This window comes from Hordeum vulgare, chromosome 2H, assembly GCF_904849725.1.
Source record: "Hordeum vulgare subsp. vulgare chromosome 2H, MorexV3_pseudomolecules_assembly, whole genome shotgun sequence".
Lineage (NCBI taxonomy): Eukaryota > Viridiplantae > Streptophyta > Magnoliopsida > Poales > Poaceae > Hordeum > Hordeum vulgare.
The window spans coordinates 633,295,194-633,307,761 of record NC_058519.1 but is presented as its reverse complement, the minus strand read 5'-3'; the positions used below and the strand labels follow the sequence as shown (position 1 = coordinate 633,307,761).

The 12,568-nt window shown below is 47.8% G+C and overlaps 1 protein-coding gene across 1 annotated transcript; it reads left to right on the top strand.

The window, feature by feature from the left end:
- Nucleotides 1–10,545: 10,545 nt before the first annotated feature.
- On the top strand, nucleotides 10,546–12,347 carry LOC123431024 (putative serine/threonine-protein kinase-like protein CCR3). Its single transcript, XM_045114845.1, has 2 exons — nucleotides 10,546–11,160; nucleotides 11,254–12,347. The coding sequence occupies exons 1-2, from the start codon at nucleotides 10,657–10,659 to the stop codon at nucleotides 12,211–12,213; spliced, it is 1,464 nt and encodes a 487-aa protein (XP_044970780.1). The 5' UTR covers nucleotides 10,546–10,656; the 3' UTR covers nucleotides 12,214–12,347.
- Nucleotides 12,348–12,568: the final 221 nt, after the last annotated feature.

The following is a 12,568-nucleotide window of genomic DNA, read 5'->3' as shown; positions in this document are numbered from 1 at the left end:
ACCCGGGGAACTATATATAGACAAACGGGGGGGCTCGGTTAACCGGAATCGCGATCCGGAGCCAACTGCGGGGTCGGATTCGGACGATTCCGAACGCGGGACGAGCTACGTGGCCGTGTTGTGTAGATATCCGGAGACGAGAGGGAGAACGGGCGGCGCGGCACGGATTTAAAAACACCGACACACGTCCCACGGTGTACCGAATACGGTGCCGCTACGGGCGACCGTTCGGGAACCAGACGGTCTCCGATCGCGACGAAATTCAACGGGCGGCCTCGCTATAACTAAACACGACCGCACGTCAAATCTCAACCCGAACAGAGAAAGTTTTAAACGCGCTTTAAAAACAGGGTTTCGACGGTGCCGCGGGCGCGTGCGTGTGCGGTCGGACTCGGAACGAACAACGACGAGGACCGGCAACTACTAGCGGATGCAAGTTTTGAAAACGAGCGGCAACAGAGATGCCGATGCAATGCAGATGATGCGCATGATGCGATGATGACACGACAATAAAAATAAGCCACACGACGAAAACGGAAAGAGAGGGGAAGCTTCTAGAACGTCGGTCTCGGGCTGTCACAACACTCCTACACTACAAGAGGATCTCGCCCCGAGATCCAGGAATGAAAGGGGAAGAGAATGAGAAAGAACAAGAGGTTAAAACTTAGTCGCTTCTTTGACAAACGAGTGAAACCAACGATCCTTGAAGGTTACAAGGAGATGAGAATGATATTAGAAAGAAGGAAGAATTCACGGAAAATTTCGGCAGCACTTCGGTAGGAAAAGGAATTTTTTTTCGAAAAGGTGGAAGAAATAGACAATATTCACAACAAACAAGTAAATAGAATAAGGGAACACCATGATCTTGATAGAACAAGATGAAAGACCCAAAAGAGCAACATCACAAAGCCTCCGGAACAATAGAATAGGAACTAACTCAAGCGGAAGAAGAGAATGAAGCAAAAGAATGAGAACTACCATCACAATAGAATTTAAGAGCCTCCGGATAGAAGAATAAATTTAGTAGTTGGAAAACCAACAACGAAAAGACAAGATAGTAGTGGGCTTACGAAAATCATCTCCACACATCTAAGGTGACAAACAACCACTAAAAGAACCAAGGATAGATGAGAGCAAAGATACGAAAACTTCTTACACCGAGAGCATACATTGAGAGCTGGGATTACTGACAAGCACCATGATAGCACAATCCATAGGAAAAGCTTTAGGTGAAGTCCAAACCAAGATAGCTCAATGAAGAAATCATGGGTAGAAATATCTCATGATCATAGAATTGGTGGGTTTAATTAGCTCATTCTTGAAAGGAAGACTCTTCGAGGCTCCTACACTAACAAGAAGGCTATAATACCACCTCAAAGGATAAAGGAAGAACAAATGCACTTAGAAACGCAAGAGAACGGATACTTGAGGTTCTGCAACAAATCTTGAAGAACACTTTGAGAATGAATTGAAACCTTGATGAATCACCATGAAGGACCTCCGTATATGAATGAATGATGCAACGATAACAAGGTAGAAAAGAATAAGATTATGACCTTGCCAAGATTTAAATGAAGCTTCACAAAGAGATACTAAAAGAACTTGGAACTCCGGAAAAGAAATATAGGCACTTGAGAAAAGAATTGATACAATGAGCCACTCCGGATGAAGAATTCAGATTACTATGAACAAGAATAAGAATTATGTTATGCTTATCCTTCATCCAATTAAATTGATGTCAAGCAACGGATTTAGCATACGACTTATTCTACTAGAAATGAATCTTGGAGAAACAGAGAGAAAAGCACCACTTGAAGCAAAATTGAAGGAAACACCGGTAAGAATTGAAATGAATGAGGTAACCATGAATGACTCGAGATACATGAGAATGATGAGACCATGAACCACCTAACAGAAAACTTGAATAAGGCACCGGAATAAAGGAGAGATGAACGAAGAGGCAGCAATTGAGAAGAATTGAGGATGAAAGCTGAAAGCTGAGAACGAAGAATCTTCTCAAATGATGGCCTTCGGAGGAACGAGAAATAAAAACAACTCAAAGAAGCACCGGATAGCACGAAAGGGATTACTAATGATTGACAACCAATGAGAGGATAACACGAAGCTGAGATGACAGTCTTCACAAGAATGGAACAAGACAGATAGAAACACTCCTTCGAATTGCGAGCTGAGAATGACGACGAGAAACAACACCAAGAATAGCTGAGACACTCCGGACTAATGAAGAATGAAAGGTTGAGCCAAATAAGAGACTTAATTCAAATAGAACTTGAAGAAGGGATATGACTGATGGAAATCATACTTACGTCATAGTTGAAAAGAATTAAAGATCTCCGGAGATGATTAAAAGAGCCAGGTAAGATCCTGGGAAAGAACCTGTGGGTTATGGGCCCACTCAAAGAAATCACCGTAGAAAAGATTACTAGAAAGATTGATATAGCACCGGTATGAAGAGAACTAGATGAGGTTGAGCACCTCGAAATAATTAAAGATCTGAAACAAGAAACTCCGAGATATCTTCAACACACCGGATAGAAAAAGATGAATGAATAACAGGATATGTTAAAAAGAATCTCCAACACAGGAAGAATTACAAGGACGAAAAAGGATATGAAGACATGAATAATTAAATTAAATTCACCTTAAAAGATGACAAGAATGAATAAAGAGGAACATGAAGCTCGCGAGAATCTTCACAATGAATCACCGGATGAGACATGGAAGAAGAGATAGCGGGAGCGCACTGAAATTAATGCGCTTGGATGAAATCCAATCACCGAAGAAAAAGGGCGGGAGGGCGGGAAAAACAAAGACAACATGGGACAGATGAGAGAACTCTGGAAAGAATTGAGAGAATGATCTGCAACAATTAGGGAGGATTGAATTCACTGAAGAGAAGCACACCGGTTGAAAAGAATTGATATAACAACTCCGGTTGACGAGAATTGACAAGAGAATTGATTTGAGCAGAAGAATTAGTATTCACACAAAAATATGAGAACACCGCTTAGAGAAAATCTGAAATCACCACTTGACATCGAAGCAACACAAATTACCATATTCCAACAAAACAAAGGGTGCGGCTTAAGAAGCAAGCCAGAACAAACTCATGAGAAAGATTTCCGTCCGATATTTTCGTGGACAGGATCGCACGGGCACGATTTACAGTAGCCACCAAGTGCAAGGCAGTGCACCTGACATACGAAGCGTCCCCGAGTCGTAGCAAGCTACAAGGACTCTTTAAGACACAACGTGTACCGCTGTAAGTCGACCGTGAACAAACGAATCCACTAGATGTCGAACCCCAACCTAACATCATTTATTTGTTGGAAGAATGTCCTATAAGCAAGTACTTGAATTCCCACCTATGAATTCCCGAAATATCTGGTCATGCAATCTGGTACACGGATACAAGGAGTGATATCACACAACTCCTATACTAAACCGTCACTTGTATCACATCCGTCAACACACGACCAGAATCTCGGACCTTCATCTAAAACAGACCCTCGTGATTGCAACGATACAAAGTATGGCAGTACTCCCGAACAATCTGCACCAGTACTGGGGACATCGGAGTTATCTCGCCACTACTAGTATTGACGCAATTACGAACATCCTTCGTTCTGAGATACTAAGAAATCTGAATGATAACGATGTGCTCAAGAATCCCCTGGAGCTCAACTCCCCGGAAGAAGATCAAGTCAGACAGGAGGCACCAAGACAGAACTCCGTCACATCGGCATCATATAGATTCCAAGAATATCCGCGTGATCCTAATTTTTTTGAATGAGAAAAGGAGTAGAATAAATTATTACGTCAAGATTCCTCTCCAGAGCATAGAAGAGGAGAAAAAAGAATCCTACTCTCCGATATATAACTAAGACTCAAATAGTTTTTCTCTAGACTCGACTCGGCCAAGTTCGATCAATCAAGGGGGCTCCTAGGTCGGTCCTGGCTCTGATACCAACTTGTCACGCCCAGATGCGGCCCTATCCTCAATTTGGCACGAAGGCCTCGTCAGGGATAGAAGCGCATCTCGTCGTGTCGCAAGAATGGATATCGTTACAAGTACATGTACTGAAAAGAAGAGATATATAAAGAGTTGTCTTACACTCGCCACAAGCTACATCAGAGTCACATCAGTACATTACATAAACATCAAGAGTAAGAGCGGGGTCCGACTACGGACGAAAACAAATGACAAAAGAAGAACGACGTCCATCCTTACTATCCCAGGCTGCCGGCCTGGAACCCACCCTAGATCGGTGAAGAAGAAGAAGAAGAAGAAGAAGCAACTCCAAATGAACAATCAACGCGCTCGCGTCAAGTAACCTTTACCTGTACCTGCAACTGGTGTTGTAGTAATCTGTGAGCCACAGGGGACTCAGCAATCTCATTTCCAAAGGTATCAAGACTAGCAAAGCTTAATGGGTGAGATAGGGTTAAGTGGTGAGGTTGCAGCAGCGGCTAAGCATATATATGGTGGCTAACTTACGAGTACCAGAAATAAGAGGGGGAAGATCTACTCATAACGGACGTGAACTACAGATGATCAAATGAATGATCCTGAACACCTACCTACGTCAGACATAACCCCACCGTGTCTTCGATCGGAGAAAGAATCTCACGAAAAAGACAGTCACGGTTACGCACACAGTTGGCATGTTTTAGTTAAGTTAACTTCAAGTTATCTAGAACCAGTGTTAAACAAAGTTTCCACATTGCCACATAACCGCGGGCACGGCTTTCCGAAAGATTTAACCCTGCAGGGGTGCTCCAACTAGTCCATCACAAATTACCACAAGCCGCATAGAAATCCTCAATCACGAAGCTCGCGATCTCGTCGGATTCCCTAATGGAAAACCTCAACTCTGAGATTACCCAAAGCATCACCGGAATCCCGATGCACAAGATATCTCGTCAAAGGTAAAACTAATCCAGCAAGGCCGCCCGACGTGTCGACGTACCCGATAGGAGCAGCGTATCTCGTTCTCAGGACACGACGGATGGAACTAGCTACAGGTACCAAACCTCGAGTTTCCTCGCGGTGGCCCCGCAGGCAGACCGTTTGGGACCAACACCATCAGCACTGGCCCCCCTGTTTATGTAAAATTACTCCTCGGGTAGCGCTAACTCCCTATGCGTTTCAATTTTTCAAAGTTATTATGTTGGGCAAAAAGAGAACCAAAGTTGGGCCTTGCCAGACCAGCTTTAATCTAAAACGAATTATCAAGGGGGTCCCCATAACAACCCCGATCGTGTTAGGAGCGCTCGTTTATGGAACATAACACCGGTAGCCGAAACTAAGGGGGCAAAGGTGGAACAAAACACCAGGCTAGAAAGGCCGAGCCCTCCACCTTTTACCAAGTATATAGGTGCATTAAATTATATAGCATTTAATATGGTGATATAACAAGGAACCCATGCTATCACATGGAAGCATCTACACCTGCAACTAGCAACGCTATCAACAGGGTTAAGCAAGCAGTAACATAGCCAATCAGTGGTTTGCTAGGTCGAACAGGTTGAAGGTAATCATGGCATTGTTGAGAGGCTGATATGGAAACATGTGGTAGGCGTCGAGGCATAAACGATAGAAGCGATAACTAGCATGGCAATGATAGTAATGGTATCTGGGGAAATGATCATCTTGCCTGAGATCCCGCTTGGAAGAAGAATGTCTCCGAGAAGCAGACGAACCGACGTAGTCGAACGGTCCTCACATCCGACACGCTTGCGGAACTCTATCGAGACGGGGAAACCGGAAATAAGCATCAACACGCGGTGTTCACCACACGATGCACAACACATATGCTGCATGAGCTACTGAATACATGCAAGTCACGGCATGACAAATCACACGATCAAACACTACACATTAAGTGAAGTTCAATATGCACGAGTTGCATATTGACGAAACTCCACGTTTAATATTTAGTTCTATCCCGATTAGTTACACGGCATTATTAAAGTTGTCAAACATGCAAGAGGTGAAGCGGAAATTAAACTACCTATCTAGGCACTTTAAATGAGGTCGGAAATGACATATAGCACCTCCGAAACGACCTCACATGTTAATTTACAATTCTGTCCAGATCTGAATTAACACCTTTAATTAGTTGTTAAACAGCAAAACAAATAGGTTCACGTGATTCTATGCGTCAAGGCAAGCAACCTACACGTAAAGAACATCTCCAACGGAGCTACGGATCAAAAGATACAAGCACCGCAAGATATGATGGCATGAATGCAAAATGTGTGCAACGGCGGCTACGGTCACTTCAAAACATATGAACAGCAAGAGAAAAAGAAACTTCACGAGATTCTAAGCAAGTTTCATGTAGGACACGATCAAAACGGAGCTACGGTTCGAAAACTACGAGCAAAACAAGAAATGACTACAAACTGCCAAAAACAGCCACATAGCATAAACTTCGCCCCACAACTACGAATACACAACTCCGATGAGCTCAAGCAAGGCATGGCACGAAAGAGGGCAAGAAACACTACTACGAACAGCTGACAACAACTAGCGTGGCAACAAGGAGCACTAGGAAAAGAAGACACAAAATGGCATCTCACGCACTATTTCAGACTTAGTGAAAATATCACCTCCTGAAAGTGCAGTTTTCAGCCTGAAGCAATATTGACAGCAGCAAAACCTATAGCTATAGGTCTCCAAATGGCATGAAACTTAACAGCATGCTAGAGGACCACAAGGGGAACAACTAACTCCATTGGACCAACCTCAAAATAGCTACAGATCTAAGGATGCGAGCAAGACAAGACAGCAACAAAATATAACAGATTCCAGACTTAGAAATATTTCAGCTCCTCTAAAACAGCACTATTCAAGCAACTTGAGAGCAAGCAAACAACACATGAACATGCATTTCTATTGCAACCAAAAATACCAGGGGCTAAACAAAACATCCGAGATCAACTCTCTAATTGACATCTAATTCGAACGGGGCACGGAATAAATCCTACGAATTAAACAAAAGGGCTTCACGACAAAATATCTTGCGAACTAACTTCCTCAAAAGCTAAAACTAATTGCACAGAAAAATCCACGGGATTTTTCTACCCCGGAAACATATAAAATAAGTGGGGTTTGCAACTCAAAATAAAGCCACACATTAATGCGAGATAAACCTCTAAACGGGAAAATAAACTACCGGCAAAACCCTACACGGGAAAAATACGAGTGACCGATCTAAATACGTAGAAATATGGTCCCTAAAACATGGACATTAAATCTATGGCATACGGGCAAAACAAACACGCGCGAAAATTAACTACGGAATGGATCCTAGTTAAACAGCACGTAAAACGAGGCATTAGGCACCCTAAACAGCGTTAAACAAATATGCATGTTGGATAATCGTGTTCTACTCGCGAAGCTACCCCAAAACGATATATAACGCGCTTCGTACCGACTTACGGGTAAAAAGATACGGGCATAATAATATTCGGTTAAAAACTGGAATTAATTAATTCCGAAATAAAATCCTATTGACTAACGGGCCTAACAAGGGGCGCCACATAGCTAATATACGCGCACCGGGCGCTGGTGAGAGGGCTCACCTCGGTGGGCCTCGGGGTCGGCCTGGCCGAGGTGAGGAGGTGGGCCAAGCTTGCTGCTGCCCTACTGGGCCGGAGCGAGGCGAGGACGCGGCCCAGCGCGAGGCGCGGCCCAGGGCGGGCGCTCACACGGTCGGCCGGCGCTCTCCCGACCCCGACTGGATCGAGGAGCGGGGACCGGCGGCGGAGCATCTCGCTCGACGGCGGGGCGGAGCTCCGGTCCGGCATCTCCGGTGGCCGGCGCAGGGCGTAGGGAACCCGGATCCGGCGGGTACAGGCGAGCGGGGTCGCGGGGAGCCGAGAACTGCGCGGCGGCGCCGGCTTGAACTGGAGGTAACCGGCGGCTGCGAAGCTGCCGAGGCGAGGGATGGCTCGCACGCGGCGGCAGGCGGCGGCGCCGGACGGAGACGGGGCCGGCAGGGCGCAGCGGGCAGGAGGCGCTCGGGACCGCCGGCGGCGCGCAGGCGAGGTCGCGAGGGGCGCGGCCATTAGAGCAGGGAGCTCGGGGCGCACGCGAGCGGCGGCGGCGGATCTGGGCCCGGCGGGCCCCGGATGGGCTTCGCGGGCCCGGCGGCGCTGGCAGGGGAGAGAGTGGTGGCGGCGCGGCTAGGGTTTGGTGGGGTGCGGAAATTGAGGAGGAATTAGGGGGAGGCTGTCCAAAATACCCGGGGAACTATATATAGACAAACGGGGGGGCTCGGTTAACCGGAATCGCGATCCGGAGCCAACTGCGGGGTCGGATTCGGACGATTCCGAACGCGGGACGAGCTACGTGGCCGTGTTGTGTAGATATCCGGAGACGAGAGGGAGAACGGGCGGCGCGGCACGGATTTAAAAACACCGACACACGTCCCACGGTGTACCGAATACGGTGCCGCTACGGGCGACCGTTCGGGAACCAGACGGTCTCCGATCGCGACGAAATTCAACGGGCGGCCTCGCTATAACTAAACACGACCGCACGTCAAATCTCAACCCGAACAGAGAAAGTTTTAAACGCGCTTTAAAAACAGGGTTTCGACGGTGCCGCGGGCGCGTGCGTGTGCGGTCGGACTCGGAACGAACAACGACGAGGACCGGCAACTACTAGCGGATGCAAGTTTTGAAAACGAGCGGCAACAGAGATGCCGATGCAATGCAGATGATGCGCATGATGCGATGATGACACGACAATAAAAATAAGCCACACGACGAAAACGGAAAGAGAGGGGAAGCTTCTAGAACGTCGGTCTCGGGCTGTCACATGGGGGCTACTGTGGCCGCATCGAAGACAAGGAGGAGAATAAAGCCACCAACGATCATCATGGGTGTAAAGGGATTCTAGACTCTATTGGTTGGGTTCGTGCTCTAATATGAAACGACCTTTATGTCGGCTGATACCAACTGATACGTCAACAGATATAATCATTAATATTGGTATATATAGCGGAAACTCTACATTCGTATGATAATTATAAATTCATCTACTGTAACCCAATATTTATATTCCAATTCATAATTATACAATTAAATATGACTATGAGTCATGTGATGCGAAAAAATGGTATGGTTTATTTTAACGTTGCCGACGGTCGTCCTGGGTGCAAGGGATTCCATACTCTGTTGCTTCGGGTCATTATATGGAACGACCATCATGTCCTTTTTTTGCGGACCTAGCGACGAACCGACGACTACAAACATGGAAGCAAGACGAATGCGTGCCGCTGTCATCACTAGAGCCGGGCAAATCTTGATAAACAGTTGGAAAGTCGTCATGCTAAGGCCCCTAAGGACCAGCGCGCTAGGACACCAACCGTCGTTGATTATGAGAAGCGTATATCAAAAAGATTCAACTTGTAGACACACGCATATAAATGAACAAAGACTGGATCCAAGTTATTATAGTAGAGCCCCTAAGTGTTCATGTGAAAATCCTTGACATAAATACCAAAATCGATCAAAAAACTTGAAACGGAGTTTTCGGAGTAAGTACATGCATGCAAATTAGTTTTCAAGAGCTTGAGAAGTAAGAACACTTCAGGGGCTTCAATTGAGAAGAAGTAGGAAGATGCACAAAACCCAAATGAGAAAGATAGGTAGGTGAGTATCCGAAAGGGAAGCCCGTTCTCACCACGCTCACGGTCTAGCTGGCCTGCCAACGATTCTATTTTTTGTGGGCCATTTGTGTTATGCAGGAAGAGCTCGAGCTTGTGCTGTAGGTTTTGCAAAGGGAATTGATCGTGGTTTGGGGCCGTTTCTTTTCATGAACCCTTTTAACTAAGTCATCTTATTATACCCATTCTACTTTTTTCGCTCGGTTTCTCGAACTAGACATGTATATCATAATAATTTTGATCCTCACAAACATAACAAAATCTTTTTTAACACAGTACACGCACAAGCATTTCTATACACACGCATAAACCCACCCTTATAAACGTACATACGTACATCCTAACGCTGTGAGCACCTCCGAACCTCGTAATCGACCGAAACATCTCCTCCCACTAAATGTGCATCGTCGAAAATCCTGAAATAAATTCAGAAATAAATGCAAGCATCAGGATTTGAATCTTGATGGGCTAGGGATAACAGAGTCTCTCTAACCATTCGCCAAACATAACAAATCCTACAATTAGATAATTTGCTTTGTACAAAACTAGTAAAACTGCATGTAGTGCATAAAAATGTGCAACTAATTAAGTAACAAAACTATTAGATGAAAATTGGTGTCATGGTTTCTTTTTAGGCAGAGGGTAATCTCAGGTTTGAAGAAGTCAACAAAATGCTCTCTTCATTCGAAATACATTGCATATTGGAGTTAGACTTTTTTAGATTCGATTAAATTTATAGAAAAACTATCAGTGTATAGAATACCAAATCAACATGATTAGACGATAATGATTGTTCCAAATTAATCCTATATAGAGAAATAATGAGAAGTAGTGCTATAACGCGGCGGAGTCGACGACCATATATGCAATCACCTCATCTTTGTTGTGGGTTTGTGGCTTGATTGCAGTACTAATTAACGCTCTCGCTAGTTGGTATTGAGTATCGTGTGGTGCCATGGCGGCCACGACGGCGAGTCTGGCTGGTTTGGCGACGGTGGCCCAGCTGGCTCTGTACGTCCGCGGGCTGGTCACGAAGATCACCGGGGCGGCGGAGACGGCCCGGCAGAACAAGCTCGAGTGCCAGAACCTGGCGCGCCGCGTGTCCGTCATCGGCGACCTGCTGCTGCAGCTGCAGGACCCGGGGGTGGCGCAGCCGCTGGCCGGGCTGGGCGACACGCTCCAGGAGGCGCACGATCTCGTCGTTGCGTGCCAGAAATGGAGCGCTCGCCGGAAGTTCTTGTACGCCGACGAGCAGGCTGAGCGGTTCAGGGAAGTCAACCGCAGGATCGACTCCCACCTCATCCTCATCCCCTTGCTCAGCCACATCTCCATTACCCGCCGCCTCGACCAGGTCGTTCCTCCGAGTCCCACCAGCGTTCTTCTACCGGTGGCACCAACAATGGTTGCTGCATCTGCTGTGGTGGCGTCAGGCTCCGGCTCGCGCTCTCCGCAGCAGCAGGTACGTACAAATCCATGGTCGGAAGAACCATTCTCATCTTGCTGCAGGTTTTGCAGCTTAATTAATTAACCCATCGTCTTCCATACGATGCAGTACGTGAGCTCGACGTATGTACCCGTGGAGTTCGCGTCGGCGGAGATCGCGTTCTTGACCGGAAACTTCGGCCATGTGCTCAGCGAGGACGGCTCCGCAACGGTGTACAAGGGTCGTCTTCACGACGGCCTGGAGGTGGCGGTGAAGAGGCTGAAGAATCACGGGCCGCGACGCCACGAGCAAGAGGGTGCGTTCGTGGCGGAGCTCGAGACCATATGCCACCTCCGGCACGACCACGTCGTGCCCCTCGTCGGCTGGTGCGCGGAGGACGAGGATCGCATGTTCGTCTACCAGTACCAGCACACGAGCAACGGCACGCTCAGGGACCACCTGATGCAGGGCGGCTCCGCCTCTGCGTGGCCGGTGAGGTCGTCGTGGAAGGCGCGTGTCCAGGCGCTGCTGGGCGCGGCGACGGCCGTCGACCACCTGCACCGCGTCGCCGAGCCGCGGATCATCCACCGCAACGTCAGCTCGTGCAGCGTCCTTCTGGACGAGAGCTGGGCGGCCCGCGTGTCCGGCTTCGGCGCGGCGGTTTTACAAGAGCAGACGACGGGCGGTCAGCTCGTCGGGGAGGTCGCCGGCACGTTGGGGTACATCGACCCGGAGTACAGCCGCACGCGGCGTGTGAGTACGGCGAGCGACGTGTACAGCTTCGGCGTCGTCATGCTGGAGGTGATGACGGGAAGGCCGCCTAGCTGGGAGGGGAAGGACCCGAACACCTTGGCTGGCTTTGCCGCCCCGATCATCGAGGGTGGGAACCTGGGGTGTGTGCTGGACAGGCGCCCGTCCCCGGAGCCGACGCCGGGGCAGATGGAGGCGCTGAAGCTCGTGGCGTACACGGCAGCGCGCTGTTTGTGGCAACAGCCGCAGGACCGGCCCGCCATGTCAAACGTGGTGACCAACCTCGCGGCGGCGCTCGGGCTCCTCATAGACGGCGATGAGCCTAAGCGACACTATTAGAGCTAGCGATGCTTTAGCTTGTAACGACGGACCTCTTGCTCGGCCTGTTTGTTGGACACTAATGCTATTCGTACATAAGTTTTAGCAATTTTGATTTCTGGGTGCTGAAATGAAATGTGCTGTTGCGAACATATTTTTCCAAGTTGTGCAAGAAAATGGTGTCGTGTTTGCTACATGTCTAGGTTTATTTTGGGCAGTACTAGACGTCGGCGCGCGCGAACGCTCGTGTCGGTCGCAGCGCGGTCGTTAGATCTGCGGGCCGCACCATTAGATCTATCCATGCAGCAAAAAAAGCGATGCAGCAAATTTCGGTCATGATGCAGCAATTTCGTCCACGGTTGCAATAAAAATATGG

Coding starts and splice junctions, on each gene's coding strand:
- LOC123431024 (XM_045114845.1), top strand. CDS start 10,657: ATGGCGGCCACGACGGCGAGTCTGGCTGGTTTGGCGACGGTGGCCCAG. Junction 11,161..11,253: donor CGCGCTCTCCGCAGCAGCAG/GTACGTACAAAT, acceptor CATACGATGCAG/TACGTGAGCTCGACGTATGT.